At 44.2% G+C, this 23861-nt stretch overlaps 1 protein-coding gene across 5 annotated transcripts in view; it reads right to left on the reverse strand.

Moving 5' to 3' along the window:
• LOC138569486 (metabotropic glutamate receptor 8-like) overlaps window positions 1–23861 on the reverse strand; it is a 647717-nt gene that overhangs the window by 84446 nt on the left and 539410 nt on the right. For 4 of the 5 annotated variants that reach the window (XR_011303249.1, XM_069647490.1, XM_069647495.1 and 1 more), the window contains one exon: window positions 23241–23484. Coding sequence is in view for 4 of the 5 variants with exons in the window: in XM_069647490.1 (XP_069503591.1) it covers window positions 23241–23484 (244 nt within the window). In the remaining variant the exon portion in view is untranslated. Of the gene's footprint in view, window positions 1–23225; window positions 23485–23861 lie in introns of all 5 variants that reach the window. The other variant, XM_069647494.1, reaches the window with a different exon arrangement.

Raw genomic sequence — 23861 nt, forward strand, 5'->3', positions numbered from 1 at the left:
ATGATATGATTGGTTATTTATAAGGCACTTAATACCCAGAGGATTCTAAGCGCCAACCCAGGGATCGAACTTGTGGCGCGCTCCTGAGCTATTCTCCAGTTCCTTTCAGGAGAACGTTATCTGCCTCCCCCTCTTTTAGTACTCTGTATCTGCTTCTATTTCCAAATGTAGCAGTCCTTGCAACCTTTTAGATCTGTGAGCTCTATAACTTTAACATTTCATTAAATATGTATTTAATGTCTCAGATTGCCCACAATAATCACAATGTCCATCATTAAGACACGTGGTTTTATATCAAGTGCCATTCAGGCGTGGATGTCCTGCCTGGCCTCCTAGCCAAATTATGCTTCGATTCAATGTGATCTTGAACCAAAAGTGGAAATCTGTAATACTGTCTTCCCATATTGCAATTATCTCACCATTCCTACCTCAATTTCAGGAATGTCCTTCTAATGAGAGGGCTCATGACGTTCGCACTAAATTGGAATTTCAAATCTAGAGCCTCATCACAAGTTTGGTGGTATTTTGGTGGTAAATCCACCGAAATACCATCAAACAGATTTACTGTTACCGCCAATTGGTCCGTCACAATGACCGCCAGATTGCGCAGGACTCCCTGGGGATTTAAGCGGAATTACCACTGGCAGTAATTCAGCCTGCTGTAATTCTGCCAAAATGGCTGAATTTTGGCAGTAAGGTGGCGGTTACCACCACATTACTCCTGATTTGAGGTGCACCGTCCAACCCGTAATGAGGCCCATGTCTTCTCGAGTCCATCCCTGTTTTGGCTGCTAAATCTGCTGAAATAACAGAGTGACTTGGTAGCCATGCCATTTCAATTTCTATTCCTTCTATCAAACACATACAGAGCATGGCAGTAGGTCCAGGAATATATGTCTACCTCCTCTTCCATTACATATTGCTTTCCATGAGCCTAATGAATCTGAAAATATTTATATTTTTTTATTTTTTACTTAAGCTCTTCATGGCCATAAATTATGCTAGCAATCCAGCTGTATAAATGGAAACATGGTCCTTAATTCTTCCCATTTTGCATATATTTAAGTATGGGATGCGTGACAAAGTCCCTTGCTTTGTGCTGAGAGCTGACAGGGTAGTGGCCCTAGGGCCCAAAGGGTCCCTATGTGTCAGGACGGTGCCACCAAGGGAGGCACTTGCAGGATCTCCGGTGGCACTACACTGCATCCCCATCGCATAGCAGGGGTCAGTCACGGGTAGACTACACCTCCCAGAATCCACTTATTCCCTGAATAAACTATCCTCCCTAAAGCTTTCCCAGTACCCCTTACTAGGGAGAACAGGCACTACACTGAGGTTAGGGTGGCAAGCACAGGGATGATGGAATAACCATCTTCATACAGCAATGAGGCCAAGACCCTTTAATGGGGGTCCTTAAAATCAACTTTAGCCAAAATGGACCCAAGAATCTGATACAACCACATCAGAACAATAATTGTGTGGTCCACAGGATTCGCAGAGCAGGTACCAGATCTGCAGACCCTGAAAAAACGTGTACGAATTTAGCGAGGCCCATGGACCAGCTGTCAGGCCGGTGGATCTAAGGAAAAGGCAAAACATCAGAAATGGCAGAAACAACATAGTTCTGGCCACATAACCCGATGGGAAAGGTGTATAGCCAGGGGAAGCCCCGAAGAAAGGCTCTAACAGGCAGCACTTACTTTATTTCCATTAAGGTGGAGGTGACAGGAAGCAGGCATACAGGGAGATACAGAGCAGCCCAGCGAAAACCAAGCTAACCACCGCTCCCATTTCCTCTGAACCATTAAGCCCAACCCTCAAAGACTCACAAGAAGGAAGTGGTCTGAACCACTCACATGAAATCCTCCCCTTAAGCCACAAGTGAATACCAATAGACTGGAAGCTACCTCAGGATAGGAGTGAGGACATTATAAAAAGACTCAGAGTCCAGCTCATTTGGAGGAGAACTCAAGAGGAGTATGGATGGCGGTTGGAGACTGGTGGCAAAGGAGGAGCATGGAGCTGAAGAGAAGAAGCTGGAGGAGTATAATATGATGGAGGAGGAAGGACGAGCAACGGGGGGAGGGGAGATGTTTGAAAAGTAGTTGTTGGAGTTGGGAGTAGGAAAAGGTGTGAAGGGAGGCATTACATTTGGAGAGGAAAGTTGTTGGAGGAGGTTGGGCAGTTATCAGAGGAGGTTGGAGAAGAGTTGTTGGAGGAGTATGGGGAGTCACTTGAGGAGGTTGGAGGAGAGTTGTTGGAGGAGTATGGGGAGTCATTTGAGGATGTTGGAGGAGAGTTGTTGTGGGAGGGTGTGAAGTCAACAGAGGAGAATGGCAGACAATTATTGGAGAGGTTGGAGAGTTATCAGAGGACGTTGGTGGAGAGTTGTTGCAGGAGACTGCGATTACAGCAGAGAGTGGATGAGAGAGCTTGATATTAGAGTTTTAGGAGCAAAAGTTGTAGAAGACCAAGTCTGGATGTGGAGTGACTTCATTTCAATTGAGGAGGCAGTTGGCGGTCTATTAAAGATGAGTGAACCACCCACTAGTGAAAGGTGTTGGTCGGAAGTGGAAGTGGAGTTGTGCTTCGGTGAGGCAGAAGTCTACACATAGGAAGTACGTTCGGAGGAGGTAGAGTGATGACTTAACTGAAGAAGAGATCTTTTTTGTTTGAAACTTCAGAGAATGGAGGTGGAAAGTGAGGTTGGGATAGGACCAGGGGACAACCAGGGAAGCAGATGAGAACAAGACAAAGGGGAAGGGGGGAATGGCAATCTAGAAGTGTGGCTCCAGGGGCTGTTGGGGCAGAGAGGGCTGGGTTAGAGGAACAGCCCTGATTCTGAAGGTGTGCAACTCAGGAGAGGATCAACTACCCCATAGTGAAGGCAGAAAGGAAGGCAGGCCCATATATGACCATATCCATTCCTAGGGCCCCCACTATTCATGACTGCTCATCTGAAGAACCCAGAAACACTGCTCCATCGCTCCTGGCATGACCAGGAGGAAGTAGGCATCTACCACGGCTGCTATTATCATCATGGATAGACGCCTCCCAGCGAGCCTGCCACAGCAGATGGGGGCTAAGGGACCACCGACAAACCCAGACCTAGGCCCAACCTAGAAATACATACAGACAGAGGTCCAAGGACTGGTTTGGGGATGCTGAGAACCAGAACCAAAGCCAGATCATTTCTTTTTGACTGTGCCTTCGAACTCTTAGATTAGCATGGCCTCTTTTGCTTAGGTGCTTGTGGGACAGTGGGACATTTTGCAATGTATGCTCCAGCTCCCTTATCATTTCAGCCCCCCACTATGTAAGCCTTAATTAGATCGACAGTAAACTGAGAACACAGGGGTATACCTGGCCTTTGATGCTTGATCACTCGACTCCCATCTTGAGAGATATTATAAGCATTATCAGCGTTTCCCATGTCTGGGTGTTTTGAGCCATCAGTGTCAATTTGTAAAGTTATGTTCTTGATATTTACATAATTGAGTACTATCATTTTCAATTCCTTTATATCATCTTGTTTTGATATCATGTCTGCCAATCACATACACACACTTAGATTATTATATTTCTAAGCAGGAGATCCATATTTCCAATTCTCATGATATTATCCAATTCAAGCTCTTCAGTGCTATTTTGCTGATGACATCAAAATGTTCCCTATTTTTATTTTTTTCCATTTATGTTTATTATATTAAAGGCCCACTGTTCCTCTAAACCTTCTTTTACATTGTATTCCTTACTCCCTTATCTTATGTTAGGCATAGTCTTTGGCATGACAAATGTTATATCCCCTTTCAGTACTTATAATACTACGCATGCATAGATTTCATCATCCCTGAACATATTCTTAAAGTCTTACTTGGTGTTGCTGTTTTAGTGTTTGTGTCTTTGGAAGTCCAAATTATATCTGCCCACCATAGTCCAGTGAACGTCTGATGATTCCTAAAAAATACATATTGAGACTACACCTATCTGCTCTCTAATCTGCACCTGCCACTGCCCCCCTTAATTTGAGTCTGTGTTACTATAATTCTCTGTATATTTTTTATTTGCAGATTCCAGTTTAATTTCTCATCAGATGGAATGCCCAACTATTTAAAAGAATGAGCTACTTTAAAAAAGATATTTGTCTAGTTTCACCACTTGTTGTTTCTTCTTTTTCCTGTAAACAGCAGTAGTTCTGTTTTTTTACTGACATCTTGAAGCCTTGTCTTTTGGATCAATTTTCAATGGTTTTTATAGCAGTTTCTTGAGCTTTCTGTGAAGTTGGGATTTCTTTTTGTTTGTACCATATAACTCCATCATTCGTGAAAAATCTCAGTTTACATGGGTGCTTTCCTATTTCATCAATTAAGTCATTGATCAGAATATTTAATAAAATAGGACTAATTATACTTCTTAGTGTCATTGCGTTCTTCATATCATATTCTGAGACAAAATATTATTGTACTCAAGCTGAAACCTCAAATTTTCCAGAACATGTCTTATCGACTAGTACATTTTACCTCTTGCATTCATACAATATTCGTATATTACATTATTCTCTTCAAACCATACAATATGCTGGTTCTATATCAATAAACAAAGTCCTTGTTTTCCTGTACCTATTATCTGTTTAAATGTATTCCATTCTACTTTCACTTGGATAGCCCCACCTATTTGCTCACAATATATATGTCAACCTCGTCTTTTGCTGCCTCTATTTTCTCTTTGTGTTATTGTTTTCACTTTTTTATAATCCTGAAAATCCTCACCCTTCATAGTTTTCTAGCTTTCTCCAACCTTTTCTTTCCCTGCCTAAAAAATACCTATCTTCTGTGTCTTGTTTTCCTCCATAGGTATTACTCTACCCTCCACTTATATTATTCCTTTAACTATACTAATGTTAAAGCTATCTAAGTCTTCGTGTTTTAATCCTACAGTTATGTTTTCCCAGCATTCTTTTTGTTAATGTTTCCGAGTGAACTTTTTTTTTAAATATATCTTGGCATCAGACCTTCTTTCTTGAACAATATTGTCTTCATTTAGTTTAATCAAAATAGAGAAGTGATTCATTCGCATAGAGTCTTCATTCAGGACTTGCCATTTTCTTCAGATCTTTAAATGTGTTACTCAATTCTTCTCTCGCTATGCCATCACTTCTGTTATAATAAGGATAACAGAAGTCTCAATATACAATGCTGTTTTTAATTTCAATAGCACATCCTCCTCTATTTCCATCTTTCCTGCATATTTTGCATTCAGGGATATAAAAAAACGTAAACTTTAGAGCCATGTTTCCTGCATCCATATTATTAAATTAGACAACCCTTACAATCCTCTCCATTTGCTATTAAACTGCAAACCAAACAAGTGCTTCAATCTAAAAATGTTAACAGCACTATTTCAATCCCTCACATATTCCACCTTTATGTGTGATTTCATGTTTATGTTCTAATGACCATCCTACAGTGCCTAGAAATTTCTCATCCACATTTATGATGATTTTCGTTTTTTATTTTCTAATATTGGTTTGTGCTGCGCAGCGTATTCCTTCATTTATAAACAGCACACAGATATGTTTATTCCGACATGTAATTCTCTTTTGAGACTTTCCCTTTTTCCTGTTGTCAACCATCTTCCTTCCCTTTTGGTGCGCGGTCCCTCACTGCGTTGGCCGTGATTACTCCACCTTCCCTTGCAAGTTCTTTAGTAGATCTACTGAGTGGCCCGGCCCATGTTAACTGTACTTCAGATTTCAATTTCAGAATCTGCTGCACCTTTATTTGTTCAGCACATTCTACAAACGCTGTAATGTGCTGCCCTCCAGAAGTTACAGCATTTAGCGCTAGCATTCTCTATACAATCTTCATAATCATGACCCCTCCATATTTACCACATTTGCTTTTCCTATGGAGGTTACCTGCCATATGACCACCTTTCTGACACATGCAGCATCCAATTGGTCCAGGTGTATAGGCCTGTATTACAAGTCTCTGAAATCCTAACACATTTGTTCATGTGATTCTTTTTGATTGAAAATCAATGCAGCTCTTATGGGCAAAATTTTAACACTTTCTACCTTCTTCCCAGTCTTTTAGCCACAGTCATCCCATTATGTATCTGTGTTTCTAAGACCTCTCTTTTGTGTACCTCTTTAGAATACCATATATATCCTCATTAATATTGCTTCATATTTTCTGGGCTACTACCTTTTTATCACCAAGCTTAGTTTTTTCAAATCGTTTTGCTGATCATTTTACTCAATGAATACGCTGTCTTCACTTATTTACATTTCTTCCTCAACTTTCTCTGTGTGTTTAGTAATCCATTTAGCTAGTTCAGGGGGTTAAATATAAGGAAAGTAAGTTCAAGTGGCAGACTGTGGGGCATATGGGAGAAATCACATTGCTGGATCGCTCATTGATGACATCACTAGAAAGGGACAGATTATCAAGGGCAGGAATGTAGGGCACCAGGTAATATGTATGATTGTTGATTGAGTGAACTACTGGGCATACTTTACTCTGATCTTTACACTTATAGTGAGAAGTGGATACCATGGGGGGCTGCATTTATACAGCTGTCATAGGGGGGCGGGGGGTCCCACATTCCTCTCCCAGGTCTCATAGTGGAAAATGAAAAGGGATTCTACACACTCCCCTGGAAGACACTCCGCCCACAGGGAAAGATCCCCTTCCTGTAATGGCATACTATCTCAATATCAAAGGGAGAGCAGAAACCAATCTCAACCCCTAGATCAGCAATGCTACAAAAAGCAACTGCAGAGCAAGATGGACAATGCAAATGCAGACACACTCGCCAAAGACAGTAGTACAAGGGGGCACCACAAATGTGGGTGATCATGAATCAGTGGGAGACCCTGATTCAAAGGCAGTTTCATATCAAAAGAGAATTGCAGAGCGATTCTGGCACACATTTTGCAGAATTGTGATTTCCAGGCACAGGCAGAAGAAGAGGGGGTGCCTGGAACATCCCCAATTGACACGACATCAATATTGCCTGCAAAGTGCCAATCCAGAAGTCTGTCAGGAACATGTTGAAGTGTAAATACCAGGCCCCAGAAAAACAGTCTAGCTCAGATACTCAACTAAAATGTATCCAGTTCATGGAGGTAACACAGATCTGCCTAGACATGTGGCTTTAAACTCTATGGCGAAAACCTGGCAGGGAAACCAGCTATGGCCACACCGGACATGGCATCCAGGGATCAGTGAATCGCAGGATGGCTATTCCCCACTTTGTCTCAAACCTATATCTATCAGATGTACACTGCCCTGTCCACCCTAAATAACCATCAAACGCTCTACAATAAGATGAATCATGAGGAGGATTGTAGTGACATCGTACTGTACATTCTAAATCCTATGAGGATAGCACATATTCACAGATGTTGCATGGACATCAGTCTCAGTCTCAGTCTCAGACACCGAAACCACTCACAAGAATGAACATTCAGCATCCATTCAGAAAGGCACCGGGATTTCCAAGAGCTGACACAGTGAATGGGCAGAGGAGTAAACCCCAGATCTCCCAAATTCCTGTCACCCAATAGAATCAACAGTCCTGACTAACAAGCGGGATTGGTGGCAAACACGTATCCCATGGCAGGATGACTTTAGATGTTTATTCACATCTGGACAACATAGGCCTCCTGGACAGGAAAATATGATATGCAAGTGGATTCTCTGAAATTCCCCGGTGGGTGGGAGATGTCTGGATATTGACTTCAGGCGATCAGGAGTTCAATGGCATTACACACTATGATGGTGGATCTAATTTAGAAGAAAGTGTTTGTGTTAGTCCCATTCAGGAAGTTGGGGAAAGTTTCTACTTCAGGCTCTTCCTGGCTCCAAAGACCTCAAGGAGTTGGGGGTGTGGCTCAATTTGATTCTCAATCTAATAAGGCTCAACAACTGCATCCCCCTGAAAAAATGTGCAATGAAGACCTTGTAGAAGATTCACTCACTGTGGCATAAGTAGTATTCATGAGAGTGATAGATCTGCAGGATGCATATTACCATATTATCATCCTGCCAAGTCACCGCAGGTTTTTCTGGTTGACCATTCTACGGCAACAATAACAATACATCATCCTTACATTCAACCTCAAAACAGTTCAAAGAACATTTATGAAACTCATTATTCTGGTTGCGGGAATACTATACCCTTACTTGAATGCCCAGCTGAACCTGGCTATACCCACGGTGATAGCACAAAGGCACACACGCCGGGTCTGATTGATGGTGGCTCACTTAGGATTCCTCATCAACAAGAAGCAGTCACAGCGATATCTGGTCCATGCAATGGACTTCATTGGAATCACTTTCTCACCAGGCATGCACTGAAACTAAGAAACAGGCCCCATCCCCTTCTGTTCCGTCGAAAAGCTACATCCAGGGGTATCCAGTGAAACTGTCGCCAGCAAAAATGCAGTCATTCAAAAAAATGTGAAAATACCTCTGCACTGAAAAAGGCAGCAAGCAAAAAGTAGTAAAAAATGCAGCCGAAAATTAGCCAAAAATGCTGTGCTGCTAGGCTGAATGTTTGGGTTAAGGGGGGTTTCATGGACTTGTGATTGACTGGTTCGGGGTTTAGGGTAAGAATAGGGGTTATGGTTAAAGTACAGATTCTGGTTAGAATTGGGTAAGAGTTATGATCAGGGTGGTTGTGGGATGACTAGTGATGTTGGAGCTTGGTTGGTTGTTAGGGTAGATCAAGTGTCAGCATAGGAATTATGGTAAGGCTAGGGCTAATAGAGTAGTGTTTTGGGTAAGCGTTAAAGAGGGATAGGGAGGTAAGATAGTGCTTGTGATGTTGGCATAGCAAATGGGTTAGGACACGCTAGGCGGTTAAGGCAGTGTAAGCATTCCGGTAAGTGTCAGAGTTGGTAAGTGTCAGAGTTGTGGTTAGGGTAAGGCCATGGTCAGGATTAGAGCAAGAGTTTGGTTAGGGCGAGGGCTATGGAATTTGTAGAGAGCTAGTGATAGAGTTGGAGTTAGGTTGACTTAATTTTCTATTTATTTTGTATTTTGTATCAAGTCACATGCAAATAAAATGCTTTAGCGCACTGAAAGGTTAATGTTAGGGTTCTGGTTAGAATAAGGGTTGCAATTAGAGTTAGGATAAGGGTTAGGAATGGAGTTTGGATGATTGTGGATGTTTCAGGTTTTGGGTCATTGTTAGGTTTACCGCCTGGTATTGTGCATTTAAAAATAGCTTTTTGGCGACCTTATTATGGGCAATGTTTTCATAATTTGCATTGCTTGTATTGAATTACTACATTTTTCTAAAACTACTTTTTGCTGATTATATTTTTACATGACTTTTTTTTCCTGGGAATATTTTCAGATAGAACCCATCCAGGGCAATGCTCAAATTGCAAGGGGACACGGCTGCCACTATTTTCCTGGTCCCCAAATACGATACTCTGTGAAACGTCTGATGAATTATATCCCTTTTCACTGGAAGTGAGCCTCATAAACTATACAATAGCAATATCTGTGCTCAGGGACCTCAAGGAGACATTGCATGGACTCCACCAAGGCCATAGCTCCTAATAAAGTGCTTCAATCAACTGCCAGTGGCGCTACACTGAGAGGCTAGTCAACTAAACACTGTTAGTCAAAGTCAGCCCGTATGAAGCCTTCCAACAGGAGGGCATTGCTCGCCGTACATTGACCCCTTGTCGCATCTTCATCACTGACTGTAGCAACATATGTACGGGTCTGTACCAACAACACAAAGTCAAAACCCTACATAAATTACCTGGGGCGGACAGTGTCAATCCCCTACATTTCTTACCGGGGCAAATCTTCTGTTGGGCACAAGATAAGCTAATGTCTTTTTACATCGGTTCATCTCCAAGGTACATGGGATACAGAGACAGATTGACTCAGCCGAGTGTCCCCATCCTCTCTGGACCTCTGCTTTCCCTAGGATGATTTCCCTTCAACCTACTATTTGCTGGGCATTCCAACGGTGGACTTGTTTTCTACATGGGACAATGCACTGGTACTGCTTTTCTACAGCAGAATGCAGAACTCAATGGCGTGTGGAGTAGATTTTACGACAATCGCCTGTCCTAGGATCCTCCTAAATGCATTACACACCTTTTTACATAATGTCTTGCTAAGTCCAGCAAGGAGGGGTAACAGCGTTCATCGTTGGGATCTATTGTTCCAGAGTGTTGTGGTTCCCAGTCCTCAAGCTCTTGACCAGACATTAGGCATCCCTTCCCTTCAGGTTCTTAATGCTGTCAAGTTGGAATGTATCACAGCTCAAACTAGTGGATTGATGTTTGAGCAGCAGGTGTTGCAATTGCTAAGTCCATAATGCAGGAGATTGACCATAAATATGTCTTATTCTCATCAATGGAGTTCCTTTCAACAATCGCATTTGTCCTATGGCTTTGTATCTGATGCATTGTGAAGCCCTTGGAATTTTTGACGTTTTGTTGGATGACTTTCAGAGAGGTCTGGCGGTAGCTACTTTAAATATTCACTGGCTGCCAATAGGGCATTCAGGAGTTTGTGAGGTGGCATGCTCCTGGGGAATTTAGTCCCTAGAGTGGTGACAGGTTATATCTTGCTAAAAAACCCCTCTAAGAGAAATCTAGTCCCTCTAGCAGATTTACTATTACTCCTAAACTGGTACTCAAAGCATTGGTGGCCCCACCATTCATACCTGCAGCTGATTTGAGTTTACATTGGCTTTCACACAAAGGTTGGCCTTTGGTAGTGCTTACATCTTTCCGGCGATAGAGGATGGGAGAGGAGACATTGAGACTGTGGTAGGGGTTACGCTCACCTTAGCTCTACAGGAGCACCTGGGACCTCTGTGAGGTGGTAAACTCCTGACTGCTTCTTCAGGGATGACTGCATCTGGGGGGGGTCAAGAATGCAGGACAAAGGTGAGTATTTAGGGAACTGGTAAGCATCCACACTCTCCCCCCTTCCACTACCCTGTGAACCTCCCTCTGTGTGTGGGCTCACCTTGTGTAATTAGGAGGAAGGCTCTCCATCCTGCTCTTGTTCAGCAGGGGTGCAATGTTCAATGTCATCAGTTACTTCACTGATGGTAAATCCAAGCCCAGGCCTGCTGTGGCATTGGAGGTTGTTGGAGACTGATTGATGTGCCATGTTGGCGAGTTCAGGTGATGGTGATAGTCTCTGTTGAGCACCTTTCTTTGCTCAAAACCTCTTGTTCTAACTCTTGCCTTCTTGGAAAGGTTTTGCTTTAGCTTTGATCATATGCTGCAGTCTTGAACCAGATTCGTTCTGGTATCTTCTATAAAGTCTTACTCACTGTTGTGCAGCTGTTGCTCACGGTTGACTTGCACTGTGTTTCTTACTGTGCTTATTTACCATTGCACTGTGCTTCTTATTGTGCTTCTTTAACATTCAATTCCCACTTACATTGGTTATCTGGTAATCTCCCGTTTGTATTCTCTCTCTCTCTTGCAGGATTGCAGTGCTGAGGTGAATGGCGTATGATGGGAGCAGCATTCGTCGCGGGAAGCCGAAGCCCGGGAGCAGGCGAACCGTGGACCGAGAGAGGAGGGGCCTGGAGCCGTCGCAGACGAAGACCAGAAACGGGCAAGCCGCAGAGTGACAGAAAGGATCCAGAAGTCGTTGCGGGACCCGAAGCGGACACAGATGAGTTAGTTGCGCGTAGCCTGGAACGCTGTGGCTGCTACCGCAATGGCTGGAGATCCTTAGGAGCACGGTGAGCATTCCGCTGCCTTGGGAAGTTCAACGTTATTGTTATTGTTATTGTTATTTTGCATTTATATAGCGCCTTATATACCATTGGTATGGTCTGAAGGCGCTGATAGGTTGAACGCCCTTGGGAACCGAAGTTCAGGTCAGTAGAGAGAGTAGAGGGAGTCCAAAAGTGCATGTGCGCACCAGGTATGTGTGCAGCTGGTGCGGAAATCGAGTGGTAGCTGCTTCTTAGCTGTAGGTGTGGTGGTTGAGCGGTCAGGAGTATGTGTTCGCTCTGGTCGGTTTTACCCAGAACAAGTGTGGCTGCATTAGGCCTGAGGAGAACGCCTGGCTGGGGGGTGTGAAACCAGCAATGATTACTTAGAGTGATGTGGAGTAAGCGGGAGAATGTAGATATGAGAACAGTTATACCGAATGGTGTCATAGTATCTCTGTGTTCTAGATGAGTGGTGGTGTAAGGGGGAGAGTAAGCGTGGGGTGTGGTATGATGTATGTTTTCAAGCGTTTCCTTCATTCCATAGCATATTAAGTATCGTCCATTGCACATATTCGTCCGTTCCTCATACTCGTCCGCTCCACACATTCGTCCAGTCATTATTATCGTCTAGTTCACACCCTCGTCCAGTCGGCACACTCGTCCATTCCGCACGCTTTCTTTGCTGCGATTGGTGTGAGAGAGGGTAGGGGGGTCAGAGGGGGAGACAGAGGCAGCTTTGGTTCTCGCTAGGGCTAGGCGCGCAGTTTTTAGGGAGGGGAAAGGGTGCGGTCGGGGGGAGGTGGCAGGGGTATGATGGCAAGGCGGGGGTGGGTGATTGCAGGGTGGGGTGTGGTAGTGGGGGGAGCGGGCACGGGCAGTGCTGGTGGGTCGGCAGTGGGGTTCAGGAGATGAGTGGTCTTGGGTTTCTGATGGGCACTGGTGGAGTTGGTGCGCTCATGATTGGTGTGAGGTTGATTTGGGAGGGTTTTCTGATTGTAGTTCTAGGGTCGGTGACTCACACTTATAGGTACACTTCTGGGCTCAACTAGTCAAGGACTAATTGGTGCTTCTAAGCAATTGGATATACTTCTAAGTGCAACTTGGTACGGTTCTAAATGCAATTGGGTACACTTTCTTAATGCAGTTGGGTATACTACTGAGTTGAGCAACTTTCAGAGAGGCTAATGGGCGCAACTTCAACTGTAGTTGGATATACTTCTAAATGCAGGTGGGAACAGTCCTAAATTCAACTTTCTCAGAGAGGGTATTGGGTGCACGTGAAGTGGAGAAGCACACCTGGGTGTGGCTTAAATAGCCGTCCAAAACCAGAGACTAGACTGCTGTTCCTAATTGAGTCCAGGGCTGATTTCTCTCCATGTTGGGCGGCCAGCCCAATGATGAACACTGCAGCTGGTGCCATGAGTGCCATGCCTGGGTCCAGCTGGGCCCTCTCCAGGTTCCACATGCTGTGCTGTGGGAATGCAGTAACGGTTTATGAACCCACTGGGAGAACCCTGGGGTAAATATGTGTGACTGGATTACAGGGCTAGTGGATGTGACAGTTGGATCGTCGAGTTCCATGCAGATTTGGAACAGTTCCACCATGTTGTTAGTGTCCCCAGAGATGCAGGCTTAGATATAGGCCTTCGTCTTCAAGCAGATGTATAGTCTGTATTGCCTTTGGAGCAGGCGGCAGGCCAGTCTGTCAGAGGATGTGCTCAAAGCCTGCCATTTCCGCTCAGCAGCTCTGTACTTGTGTTTCAGAGAGGCTAGTTTGGAGTCATACCAGGTGTTGTGCTTGGAGGCAGGCTATATGTGGATCCTCATAACAGGGGCAAGGATGTCCAGAGTGTTGGAGATGGAGAGTTGAAGGTTAGTAAAGGCAGTGTCAGTGTGAGAGTCAGTGGCAGGACTGGGAGGGGGAATGAAAGAGGCGGCAAAAGCAGCAACTGACACTCGCTTCATTGGTCGAATTAAATAGACCAGCAGTGAGGGTGGGGGCTTAGCCGGGCGACCCAAGAGGTCCAGGTGAGAGGACAGGAGAGCATGATTAGACCAGGAGAGTGGTGGAGTGAGAGGGTTGGAGATGGAGATGTCTGCTGAGATGAGAGCTCCAAAGTATGTCTGGGTGAGTGTGTCGGAACAGAGGGAAGAATTGGGAGGGAAAGAGAGTCACAGAGGTTGCGGAATAGTCCAGAGGCTGCATCAGGGGTGTCAAGGTGAATATTGAAGTCTCCAAGGAGGAGAAGCTTTGAGGTAGAGGACAGGAGAGAAGAGGTGAGGTCAGACTACTCTGAGAGGAAGAGGGAGACCGGACCAGGGGGCTGGTAGATGTTGGCAAGAGTCAGCGAGGGGATAGGAGAGACAGCAAGCCTGCAGACGAGACATTCAAAGGATGAGTAGGACCGAGTGGGTATGATAGTAGCAGGGACCCCTTCAGGGAAGACCATGGCCTCTCCACCCCCGGACCGATTAGGCCTGGGCTTAGAGAGGATCTTGTTGCCCTCTGGGAGGAGAGTGTCAAAACTTGTGACAGAGCTAGCCATGAACCACTTCTCAGTGAGAGCAAGGAAGTCGAGGTCCAGGTCTGCAAGGAGGTGGGAGATGTCAGCGCAGTGGTTAACGGCAGAGTGAGAGTTGAGAATAGCTAAGGGGAGCTGGTTGCCACTTTTGAAGGTCTTCCGGGTAGAGGTACAGGAATGTGGTACACCAGTCTGTGATGGCAGAGAGGCCAGAGGGGTGGCAGAAGTCGGAGTGGCAAGAGAAGGGAGGAAGTTGATGGGGGACGGCAGATGCCTATCAAGAAGGAGGAGGTTGGGCTGAGAGCCCTAGCCCATGACAGTACCATTCAGGTAGACATTAATGATGGCGCTAGAGGATGTAAAATATGCCAAGAGTACTTCCCAACGGGTGCCACCATTAATGTGTGAGGAAGAGAAATGGGAGAGCACTGAGGACATACGGGGAATCCAAGGGTCCATAGAGGGAGCAACAAAGAGGATGTCAGTGACAGTCTGCCTGGAAGAAGCGTTGACACGGGTGTCATGATGGGCAGGTCTGGATTGGAGACCAGGAGATCCTTCTTGAATTTTTTACTTCCAGACCTCGAAAGAGAAATAGAATAGATGATAGAGTAGAAGTTAGAGAAGATAGGGGACATTGAAAGCACCATGGAGGGAGAGTGCGGAGAGAAGGAGGGTGGGGGAGAGAGGGAGAAACTGCAGAGCATGCGGAAAGAAGGAGGGTGGGGGAGAGAGGGAGAAACTGTAGAGCACAACGCCCAACTTCAACACAACATCAATGCAGCCATCTAGATTCATGTGTCCAGGTTAAGGAAGAAAGTCTAGGTTTCAGCATACAGCAGAAAAACAAAAACCCCTGGATGTGCATTTCCTGGATAGATGGAAAAAGTCTAGATATAGGGAGAGAGGAAGGATCACCATGCAAAACCCCAGATTCGATTTTCCTAGATAGAGACGGGAAAAGCCCTATGTGGCTAACTAAGGCAATTTGCTTAAAAGCCCGATATGGATGACATAGAATTGTGGGCGACGTGCAGTAAAGTGCAAGGTTTGCCAATAAGGGTAATAGGAGCAATAAGAGAGGAGGGGCAGTTAAATAGGGAGCAGTAATGGCTGGTCCCCCTGCCCGCACCCCTGGTCAGTCACTGCTGGTTGACGGCTGCACTGCATGCTCGGCCCAGCGAACACAGGAAAACACAGTCTGGAGCTGCTACTGTAGGAGTTGCCCTTTGCCTAGGGTCCCTTCATCAAGGGGGACTGCAACGAGTAGTGGGGCTGCACTGAGGGCTTCAGTTAAAAAGACCCCAGGGCCCAAACAGGGGTTGGGAGAGGGCAGGGGGGAGCAGGGAGCAAAGGAAGAGGGCTCAAGTGGGAACTTAGAAATCAGATTCATTAAACAAGACGCTAGTGTTCCATGACTTCCAAAGTTATCCATATAAAATATTTAAAACAATAGTTTGGTAACTGGATGAAGACCTATCGTTTTCACCTTGATATCATTGATAGTCAAGCAATGTTACAAACAGTGAATACATGTAATCCTTGCATTTGTTTTGAAGTGTTTTAATATTGCCTCTCTGTTAAAGGGAGCCCACCAACTCGATATAGATAACACAATTTCAGAGGCATCTTGGCACCCATTTTTTTAAGGAGGAATATGGTTGCTTAAGCAACATTACAATTACCTTCTCAGGCCTAGGAAAGGATCCTTAAGCATGTGAGATATTGAAGTACTTATTAAAAAATCTAAAACCTCTCGGGCAATGGGTCCAGATGCTTTACCAAATTTGGTTTTGAAAATGAATCCCAATATGTGGGCCAATATTTTGCACAATCTGATCACATTTATAGAACAATTGGCAATCTTTTCAAATTCCTGGAGAGCTAGCCAGATAGATTACATTTACAAAAAAGGAGATCTAAATAACCCAGCAGGATTTCTGCTTCAAGATCTTGATCGAGGTCTGTAGGTAAACCAATGAAACACCAGACGGGTTTTAGGAAAGATTGTGGCACTTCACTAAATGGGTTACTAATTCACATGCTGCAGCAACAGTCTTGCATCAAAAATCCCTGGCCATTGTACATGGCCTGTGTGGACCTCAAGTGCCTTCAATTATGTAGATCGACAAAGGCTTTGGAATAAATTGTACAAATTGGACATACCTGGCAGCTTGTTAAACCTAATAAGTAAATTGCACTCTAGGACAACTGTGCAAATTACTTAAATCTGCTGGTAACATTAGTGCTGCTATGGACACGTTCCGGACTGCAACAAGGCTGTGTCTTGGCACCATGCCTATTTAATTTATAGTTATCAGATCGTTTAGAAGATTATGAAGGTTATCAAACATTTCCACCTAAAATATGCAATGGAAGGCTAGCAGCCTTATTTTTTGCAGATGACATAGCCATTTTTGATACAAAACAAATGAGGCTACAAAAGGGCCCTTAAAGTTCTGTATTATTATTTACGTGGGAACAATTTACAGTTAAATATTGCCAAGTCAGCCATTTTAGTAACCTCAGGTGTAAAGGGTAATAAGGGCTTTACATGGAGCATAGAGGGTTTACCCAAGAAGACAACGACACAGCTGATCTATTTGGGGTACTGATTTACAGCAAGTGCAGACTGGGGGACATTTGGGCTAGGCTAAAATAGAAATTAGCTCCACTTTATGCACAAATGAGGCAAATAAGGTTGAAATTTGTAAATACACCTTGTCCCCATTAATACGATTTTAGATGGGCAAGGTAATGCCCTCAACTCTTTATGGGGTCGAGCTTCTACCAATTGATTGGAAACTCGACATCTTGGAAGGAATGTTTTGCAAACAAATGACTAGGCTTCCCGACCTCACTTCCATTTGCATGAATGTGGCTTGCTGTCATAGAAAACATGCTCAGATCTGGCAAAGTTGAGTCTCTATAGGAACGTATTAGATCCTGATGGATTCCTTTTTACTAACTTTAACGCAGCACTGCAAACTAAATCATGTAATCCCTTAAATAAGTTTGGTCAGGTGTGCAATGGATTACTTTTTAATATTGATTCCAATAAAGATTACCTTATAAATAACCTGATATAAGTTTAAAGGAAACTTAAAATCATAGACTGGTGTCAGGACAGTATCAGACCTCACATTACAAAAACTGTGAAGAATATGCTAAGATACATTGTCAGATTAATGAGCTGCCACACTATTTAAAGAAGTTCCCAAATATTTCGATACATTTCCACTTTTATTGATTAGTGACAGTGCACAGATGGGGTCCTATTTGGGGAATTGTGGTGAAGGACAGGTTGCGTTGTTTAGGTGGGGAGGACTGCTCTCTCGAATTATTAAAACACATGCTCATATCTTGCCTCGCTTTCTACTGAAATATGTAATGCAGCATTTCACAAATTTGTCATAAGCCTGGAATCCATGTCCAGCTGTAACTTTTTGTCCCAACTCATGAGTGGCAATTCGATATCACTTACTATTTCACTTAAACACTCCCTCACCTTGGGATCTTTCCTTAAAGCGCTAAAAACATCCTACACCAAACCCATTCTCAAAAAACCGACGCTTGACCCACTTCTTCGCCAAAACTACTGTCCTATCTCCAATACGCGCTTCATCGCCAAACTGATAGACTGCGGCTTACAAACAGCTTCGCCAATTTGCCGAATCCAATAACCTCCTAGACCCAACACAATCAGGTTTCAGACCACTAAGGGGAACAGAAGCATCCCTAGTCTTCATCTGGGATGACCTAAAAAGAACAGCTGATGCAGATGGCTGTGCGGTTCTCATCCTGCTAGACCTTTCCACAGCTTTCGATACCAACAATCATATGATTTTATTAGACAGACTACAAACACTAGGAATCAAAATCACAGCCCTCTCCTGGATCTCTTCCTTCATCTCTAACCGGTCGCAAATCATGCACCTCCACCAATTCACATCCATATCACGTCCAGTTTGCAAATGTGTTCCGCAAGGACCATCCAGATCACCACTAATCTTCAACTTCTACATATAACCCATTCCCGCAATCATCTGTTTGTACAACCTTACCTGCTTCAACTACGCAGACGATACCCAGATGATCCTCAAAATCCCAAATTCTGAAGGATCCGGCAGCCCGGACCTATCTTCATGCCTCTCTGATATTGATCACTGGATGATGACCAACCACCTCATCCTCAACCCTAGGAAAACCGAAATCCTACTCTACGTGAAAACATCTCTCATCCACCAACCAATCCCCTGGCCCGAATCACTCGGACAAGCACTGGCTACTTCAAATGTAGTTAAAAACCTTTGATGCAAATTGGACTCAGATCTATCCCTCTCCCAACACACCACCAGCGTATCCAAAACCCATTTCTTTGATTTACGCATCCTCAGGCGGATCTTCTCCTACCTCACCTTCCCCCACCATTTCTCTGCTATCAACTCCATCATCTTCTCCCACCTTGACTATGCAAACTGCCTCTACCTAGGAGTGCCCTCATCCCAACTACGGAAACTCCAATGAATCCAAAATGCGGCCACTCGCCTGCTCATTAACCTTCCCGGCAGAGAACACATCAGCCCTACACTGAGAGTCCTCCACTGGCTTCCCATTGCTTGACGCACCACCTTCAAAGCCATGTGCATCTACCATTGCACGATCCACAATACTGGCCCTGAATTCCTGCGAGACAAAATTATCCCTGACCAACCTTCCAGGTACCTCAAATATCGCAATGCTTTTCGCCTAGTGATCCCACTGCATAGCTCCATAAGACTTGCCGGCTCCTCCTTCTCTGTCCAAGCGCCAATCATCTGGAATTCCATCTCCCTACACATTCGCAACATCGAAAACCACCTGAAATTCAGGAAGGTCATTAAAACCTTCCCAATACCCTCCTAAGCCACTGCACCCTCTGAATACATCACTAACAAACTCCACCACTTTTGTTCACAAGTCAGGGGCTGGCAGCTCTCGCAGCGGTTTCACCTGGCACCACCATATATCCCACAACAACACTTCCCGCCGACTAGATCTCCAGGTAAGCCAGCAGCTTTTGTTGTGGCATTCCTGATCCACCAACAACCCACCCACAACAACATTACAACCCAACAAGCACCCGAGCCAAGCCAGCAGCCTTTGCTGTGGCTATACTCGCACCACACTCACCACGCCCCTACCCACCAATCCACATGAGAGAAATCTAACAATTAGATAAGTGGCCCTGGTTAGCACACACACATCATTAACTATTGACTGCCATGGTTAACCCGCATCGCCCATGCCTCTTTACCCTATACAGAATCCTCAATTCTAGGTGTAGCCTCAATCTAAGTTCGCCATATGCTTAGATCTTTGGCACTGTGAACATAGGCCTTTCTCCCACTGTACATGGTCCTCTAATCTAGGCTCTGATGCCGTCTTTGCTTATCATGCGCTGATACCAGCTACAGTAGGAAGCCTAGGCCCATCGCAACAGGACTCCCAATTCTAGACCCGGACAAATAAACAATCTCTCAGACTACGGTACGTATTGCTCACACCACTAGCGTGGACACAGGCCGCAGGCACGGCCAAACATTCATGCAAGATAGAACACGTCTACGGCTAAGCACATCCGGCCTAGTTTCACACATATCCGTCCAGAATGAAACACCTGACGTACCACAACACCTCTGCCACTAGCATACAGCGGCCACCACCCAAAAGAACCCAGTACAGCTGGCCTCACACAGACTCTCTCAACATCAGCAATCTATCTCTAACCTCAAGAGCACCCACATGTCTGACCTCTCCTGGGCTGCTTAGTTGAGCCTTGCCAGCCACCCAAGTCTTAGAAGGGCAAACATGCACACACGCATCTAAAATAATCACCTAGAATATCTAACTACTTTGACTACGGTCACCTAGGGCGTTCAACCAAGGAAAAAGCGCATTGAGGCCACACAAGTGGGGAAGGAGCGCTATATAAATAACAAAATACAATACAATACTTGTACGGGTGCTCATAAGGATCCATGATTTGTTTGGAGAAAATGTTTACGAAACAAACTAATGAATTACTTGTATACACGAAAACAGGAGGAGCACAAGCGGAAGGAATCTACCTGCGCAAGGCACCTAACCAATAAGACTTTGAAGAGTCACAAGGTAAGATAGCACACCTGCAGAGAGTCATCAGGCAATAGAGGACGTGCCTCGTGTCTCATTGTTCATTTTTTTTAAAAAGGAGCCTGGTTTAATTGCGCTGGTTTTTCACTCCATCCGGAATGATGAATATAAGCCCAAATGCCTAGATGGTTTTACCAGTTAGACCAAACATTTTTTATAAGATGAAATGAATAATGGAAAGCAATGTAATAATTAGCAAAAGTCACCCGACACGTGTTTCGACCTATGTAGATTTATTTTGTAATTAATGACTTGTTTTAACATTGTATAGTGTTTATACTATGCGTTTTTGAAAATTAACTGTTTTATATAGTTCTATGTGATTCAAGTCGTTGAAAGTATTAACTGTAAACGCATCATAGGGCCTGCTCACCTTCAAAGGTGCGCTGTTAGGTGTGCATCCCTTATAAGTGAGACCGAAAAGTAGCATCTTAGTTTTTGTCTGGGTCCGGTGTTGCCCCCTCTGGCTTGGCACCTGCACTCGGGCCAGACTACTTGCAGAGGGAGTGAAGGTGCAGTGCTGTCACTGTTAGGGTTTTACCCACTTTTGCCGAATGACAGTGCCACCGATTATTTTTGCCGCATGTTTTACCACTTTTGTGCCACAGAATTATAGAGTGTATGTTTGGGCAAGGCATGTAGAAGGAGGAGTGGGAGGTGGTTGATTTTACCCTGGCGCACAACTTGTGCTGTTTGAAATGCACATTTTGGATCCATACTGCATGTGTTACCACCGGAAGAGCAGTCAAGATAGTGGATTTCTTTTTACGACATGAAATCACAGATAGCGCATTTTTGGTAATTAAATGCAATTGTTGTCTCGCTAGCAACACAATAACACATCAAACCGCGTTGCTCTAACTGACAATTAACACGTTTGTAATTTAATTGTTCTTCTTATTTTCTTCCTTTTTTCTGTATCATGACATATCATGTTTTGCAAGTTTTAAATGTAGCATGAGATGGTTGTTTCTTTTGTTATGATCGTATGACACTACTTTATGTTTATGTTAAACTTGATTAATTTCAGTTAAATTAAAATAAAATACAAAAATTAAAACGATCATTAAAGAACAGTATCTTGCTATTGTCTCCCCATTTAATATCTCATTTTATTTCTCCCACGTGCACCTATAATTTGTGCGTTAGGTTTAATCTCTATAAAGATCAATGTGTCCAAGGGAAAGCCTTATAGGATCTATATAGGACTTATAATGGCATTGGAAGAGTGATAGTAGGCCTGCGGTTGAGGAGTGGCTGCATCGTCGGTCGATCCTGTCTGCTAGAGAAAGGGCATCTTTTCAACTTCAGAAAGGAAATGACAAATATGATGAAATATGGAGTACTTTTAATGAATGATATGGTTTAATATTGGCTCTCATTTATGTGAAGCTTGCCCTCTACCCCCTTTTTTCTCTCTCTGATTGGTTATATATAAGTTATAGTTTATGTGTATACTTGAATTTATGAAGTTATTTCATGTAACTGTACTCATATTGGAAAATGTAATACATGATTTTCAACCAAAAAAAAAGAGCAATGCTGTGGTGATTGAGCAAGTGACTGAAGTTGCGTTGTACGCTTCATATAATGGCCACCTGAAAAGCTCCCATGCCTCAAAGAGATGGGTTTTGAGAAACTCTCTGAGATATTTATGGGACAATTCCATATGCCTAGCAGGAGATTGTGCCAGAATGTAAAACTCAGAATAGAGCTACATCTAGCTTCTTTTGCACTATCATTTGTGTACTGCCTTTCAATTCTCCAAATTTGCCTTGGAAACACAACCCAATTATGGCAGCACTGAAGGACGTATCTGGCTCCTCCCTTTTGTATAAGCATGGTCTGACTAAAAGGACTGATATGCGCCCATGCTATCACAGAACATGCTTCCTCCACTTCATCCTCCCTCCCCCCCTGCCGGTGTTTTTAGCACCTTTGTCCCACTTTCCCATCCTCATATCTTACCCTTGCTTATTGCTTTCTTTCAGCAGACTAAGGTCTGGATACACTTGGCGGGGGCATAGTATGCCACTCCAGGGACAAGCCTAGGCACTCTGATACTACTAGGGAGGTGATTTAGCACAGTATCAAAGCATATTAACATGACGCGGAGCGGTGATTGATGTAGCAGGCTTTTATTTTTTCATAGACTCTGGAGTTCCAGTGGTGACTGTTTTCTGCACTCTTTGGTTAAGTAATAGTGGGATTATTTAAAAGAAGCAAAAGATGTGCAAAGGCTTGCATTAATGGCGGCATCTCTGAAGTGCACTGTTATATCTAAAGTTGATCAAAGTGACTGTATCAAGGATAGACTTATGATTGGGAGAACATGGCTTTTTGCAGTGGAGGTTTTTGTCTAAGGTCCTAAGGTGTTAACTCAGGTGAGTATGTCCAGGTTTACACGGGTAAGACTCAATGTCTAAAGCCACTTATGGTGATGGTGTGGAGGCAGGAAAATATTGTTGGAACATATGGATAAGTCAAGGTTAGGAAGGTGAAGCTCAGTGTCTAAGATCACAGCAGGAGTTGGTAAGAGGCAGGGCAGGTTCCCCCTGAGGCTGGAAGTTCCACCATAAGCCTAATCCAGGCCCAGGCCCAGGGGGAAGGTACAAAGGAAATAGTGTGCCAATAAGGAAGGGGGCTGTCTACTGAGCTACAAGATGGGTGCCCAGCAGGAGGAGGGAGACTATGCTGGACTCCGGATACTTACAGGTAGGTAGAGGAAGACGAGGAGAAGGCTCTGGCTTCCGGAGAGGATGGGAGGATGGCCAGACGAGGAGAAAGTAGAAAGAGAAAGTTGATACATACTTAGCCATTACTTACTGTCCACCTTCTTCTCCTCAAGGGCGGGCTTGCTCTCCCCATTCTGCCGCTCGTTGTGCTTCTGGGACAGCCGCGAGGACATTGTGGCAGCAGTGGCAATGGCCTTGAAGCTGCGCTTCCGCTTCTGCACGTTCTGCTCAGGATGGAAAATGATCACATAGACCTTGGGCACGTAGAGCATTCCAAGCGAGACAGAGGCACTCAGGCTCATGGACACCGTCAGCGTGGTTGTCTGGATGTAGATCTGTGCGGGCGGACAGCAAAAATAGGATAAGACTTACTGTTTGTCTGAGGATCAGAGCTCTCTTCATTGGTTTCAGGTTATAGGAAATATCGACAAACATTTGCCATGATTATCTTATTGTTTTCCAAATAGATAAACCATATCTCAAAGCAGCTATTACAATACACCCTTGAGAAGGTTAACTGTGTTTCATTAACAGCAGACACCTCATACAATTGATCAATGAATCATTAGAATCTACACAAAGGACTATGGAAATTGATTCACCGCCCTTACAATAATGACATCTGCATACACAGCTGAATATATATTTTTTTAAAACCTAATGAATTTGAAGTACAGTTCTATGATCCCCTTTTGGATTGAAAATCAACTTT

This window comes from Ambystoma mexicanum, chromosome 2q (assembly GCF_040938575.1).
Source record: "Ambystoma mexicanum isolate Mex_15411 chromosome 2q, UKY_AmexF1_1, whole genome shotgun sequence".
Classification (NCBI taxonomy): Eukaryota; Metazoa; Chordata; class Amphibia; order Caudata; family Ambystomatidae; genus Ambystoma; species Ambystoma mexicanum.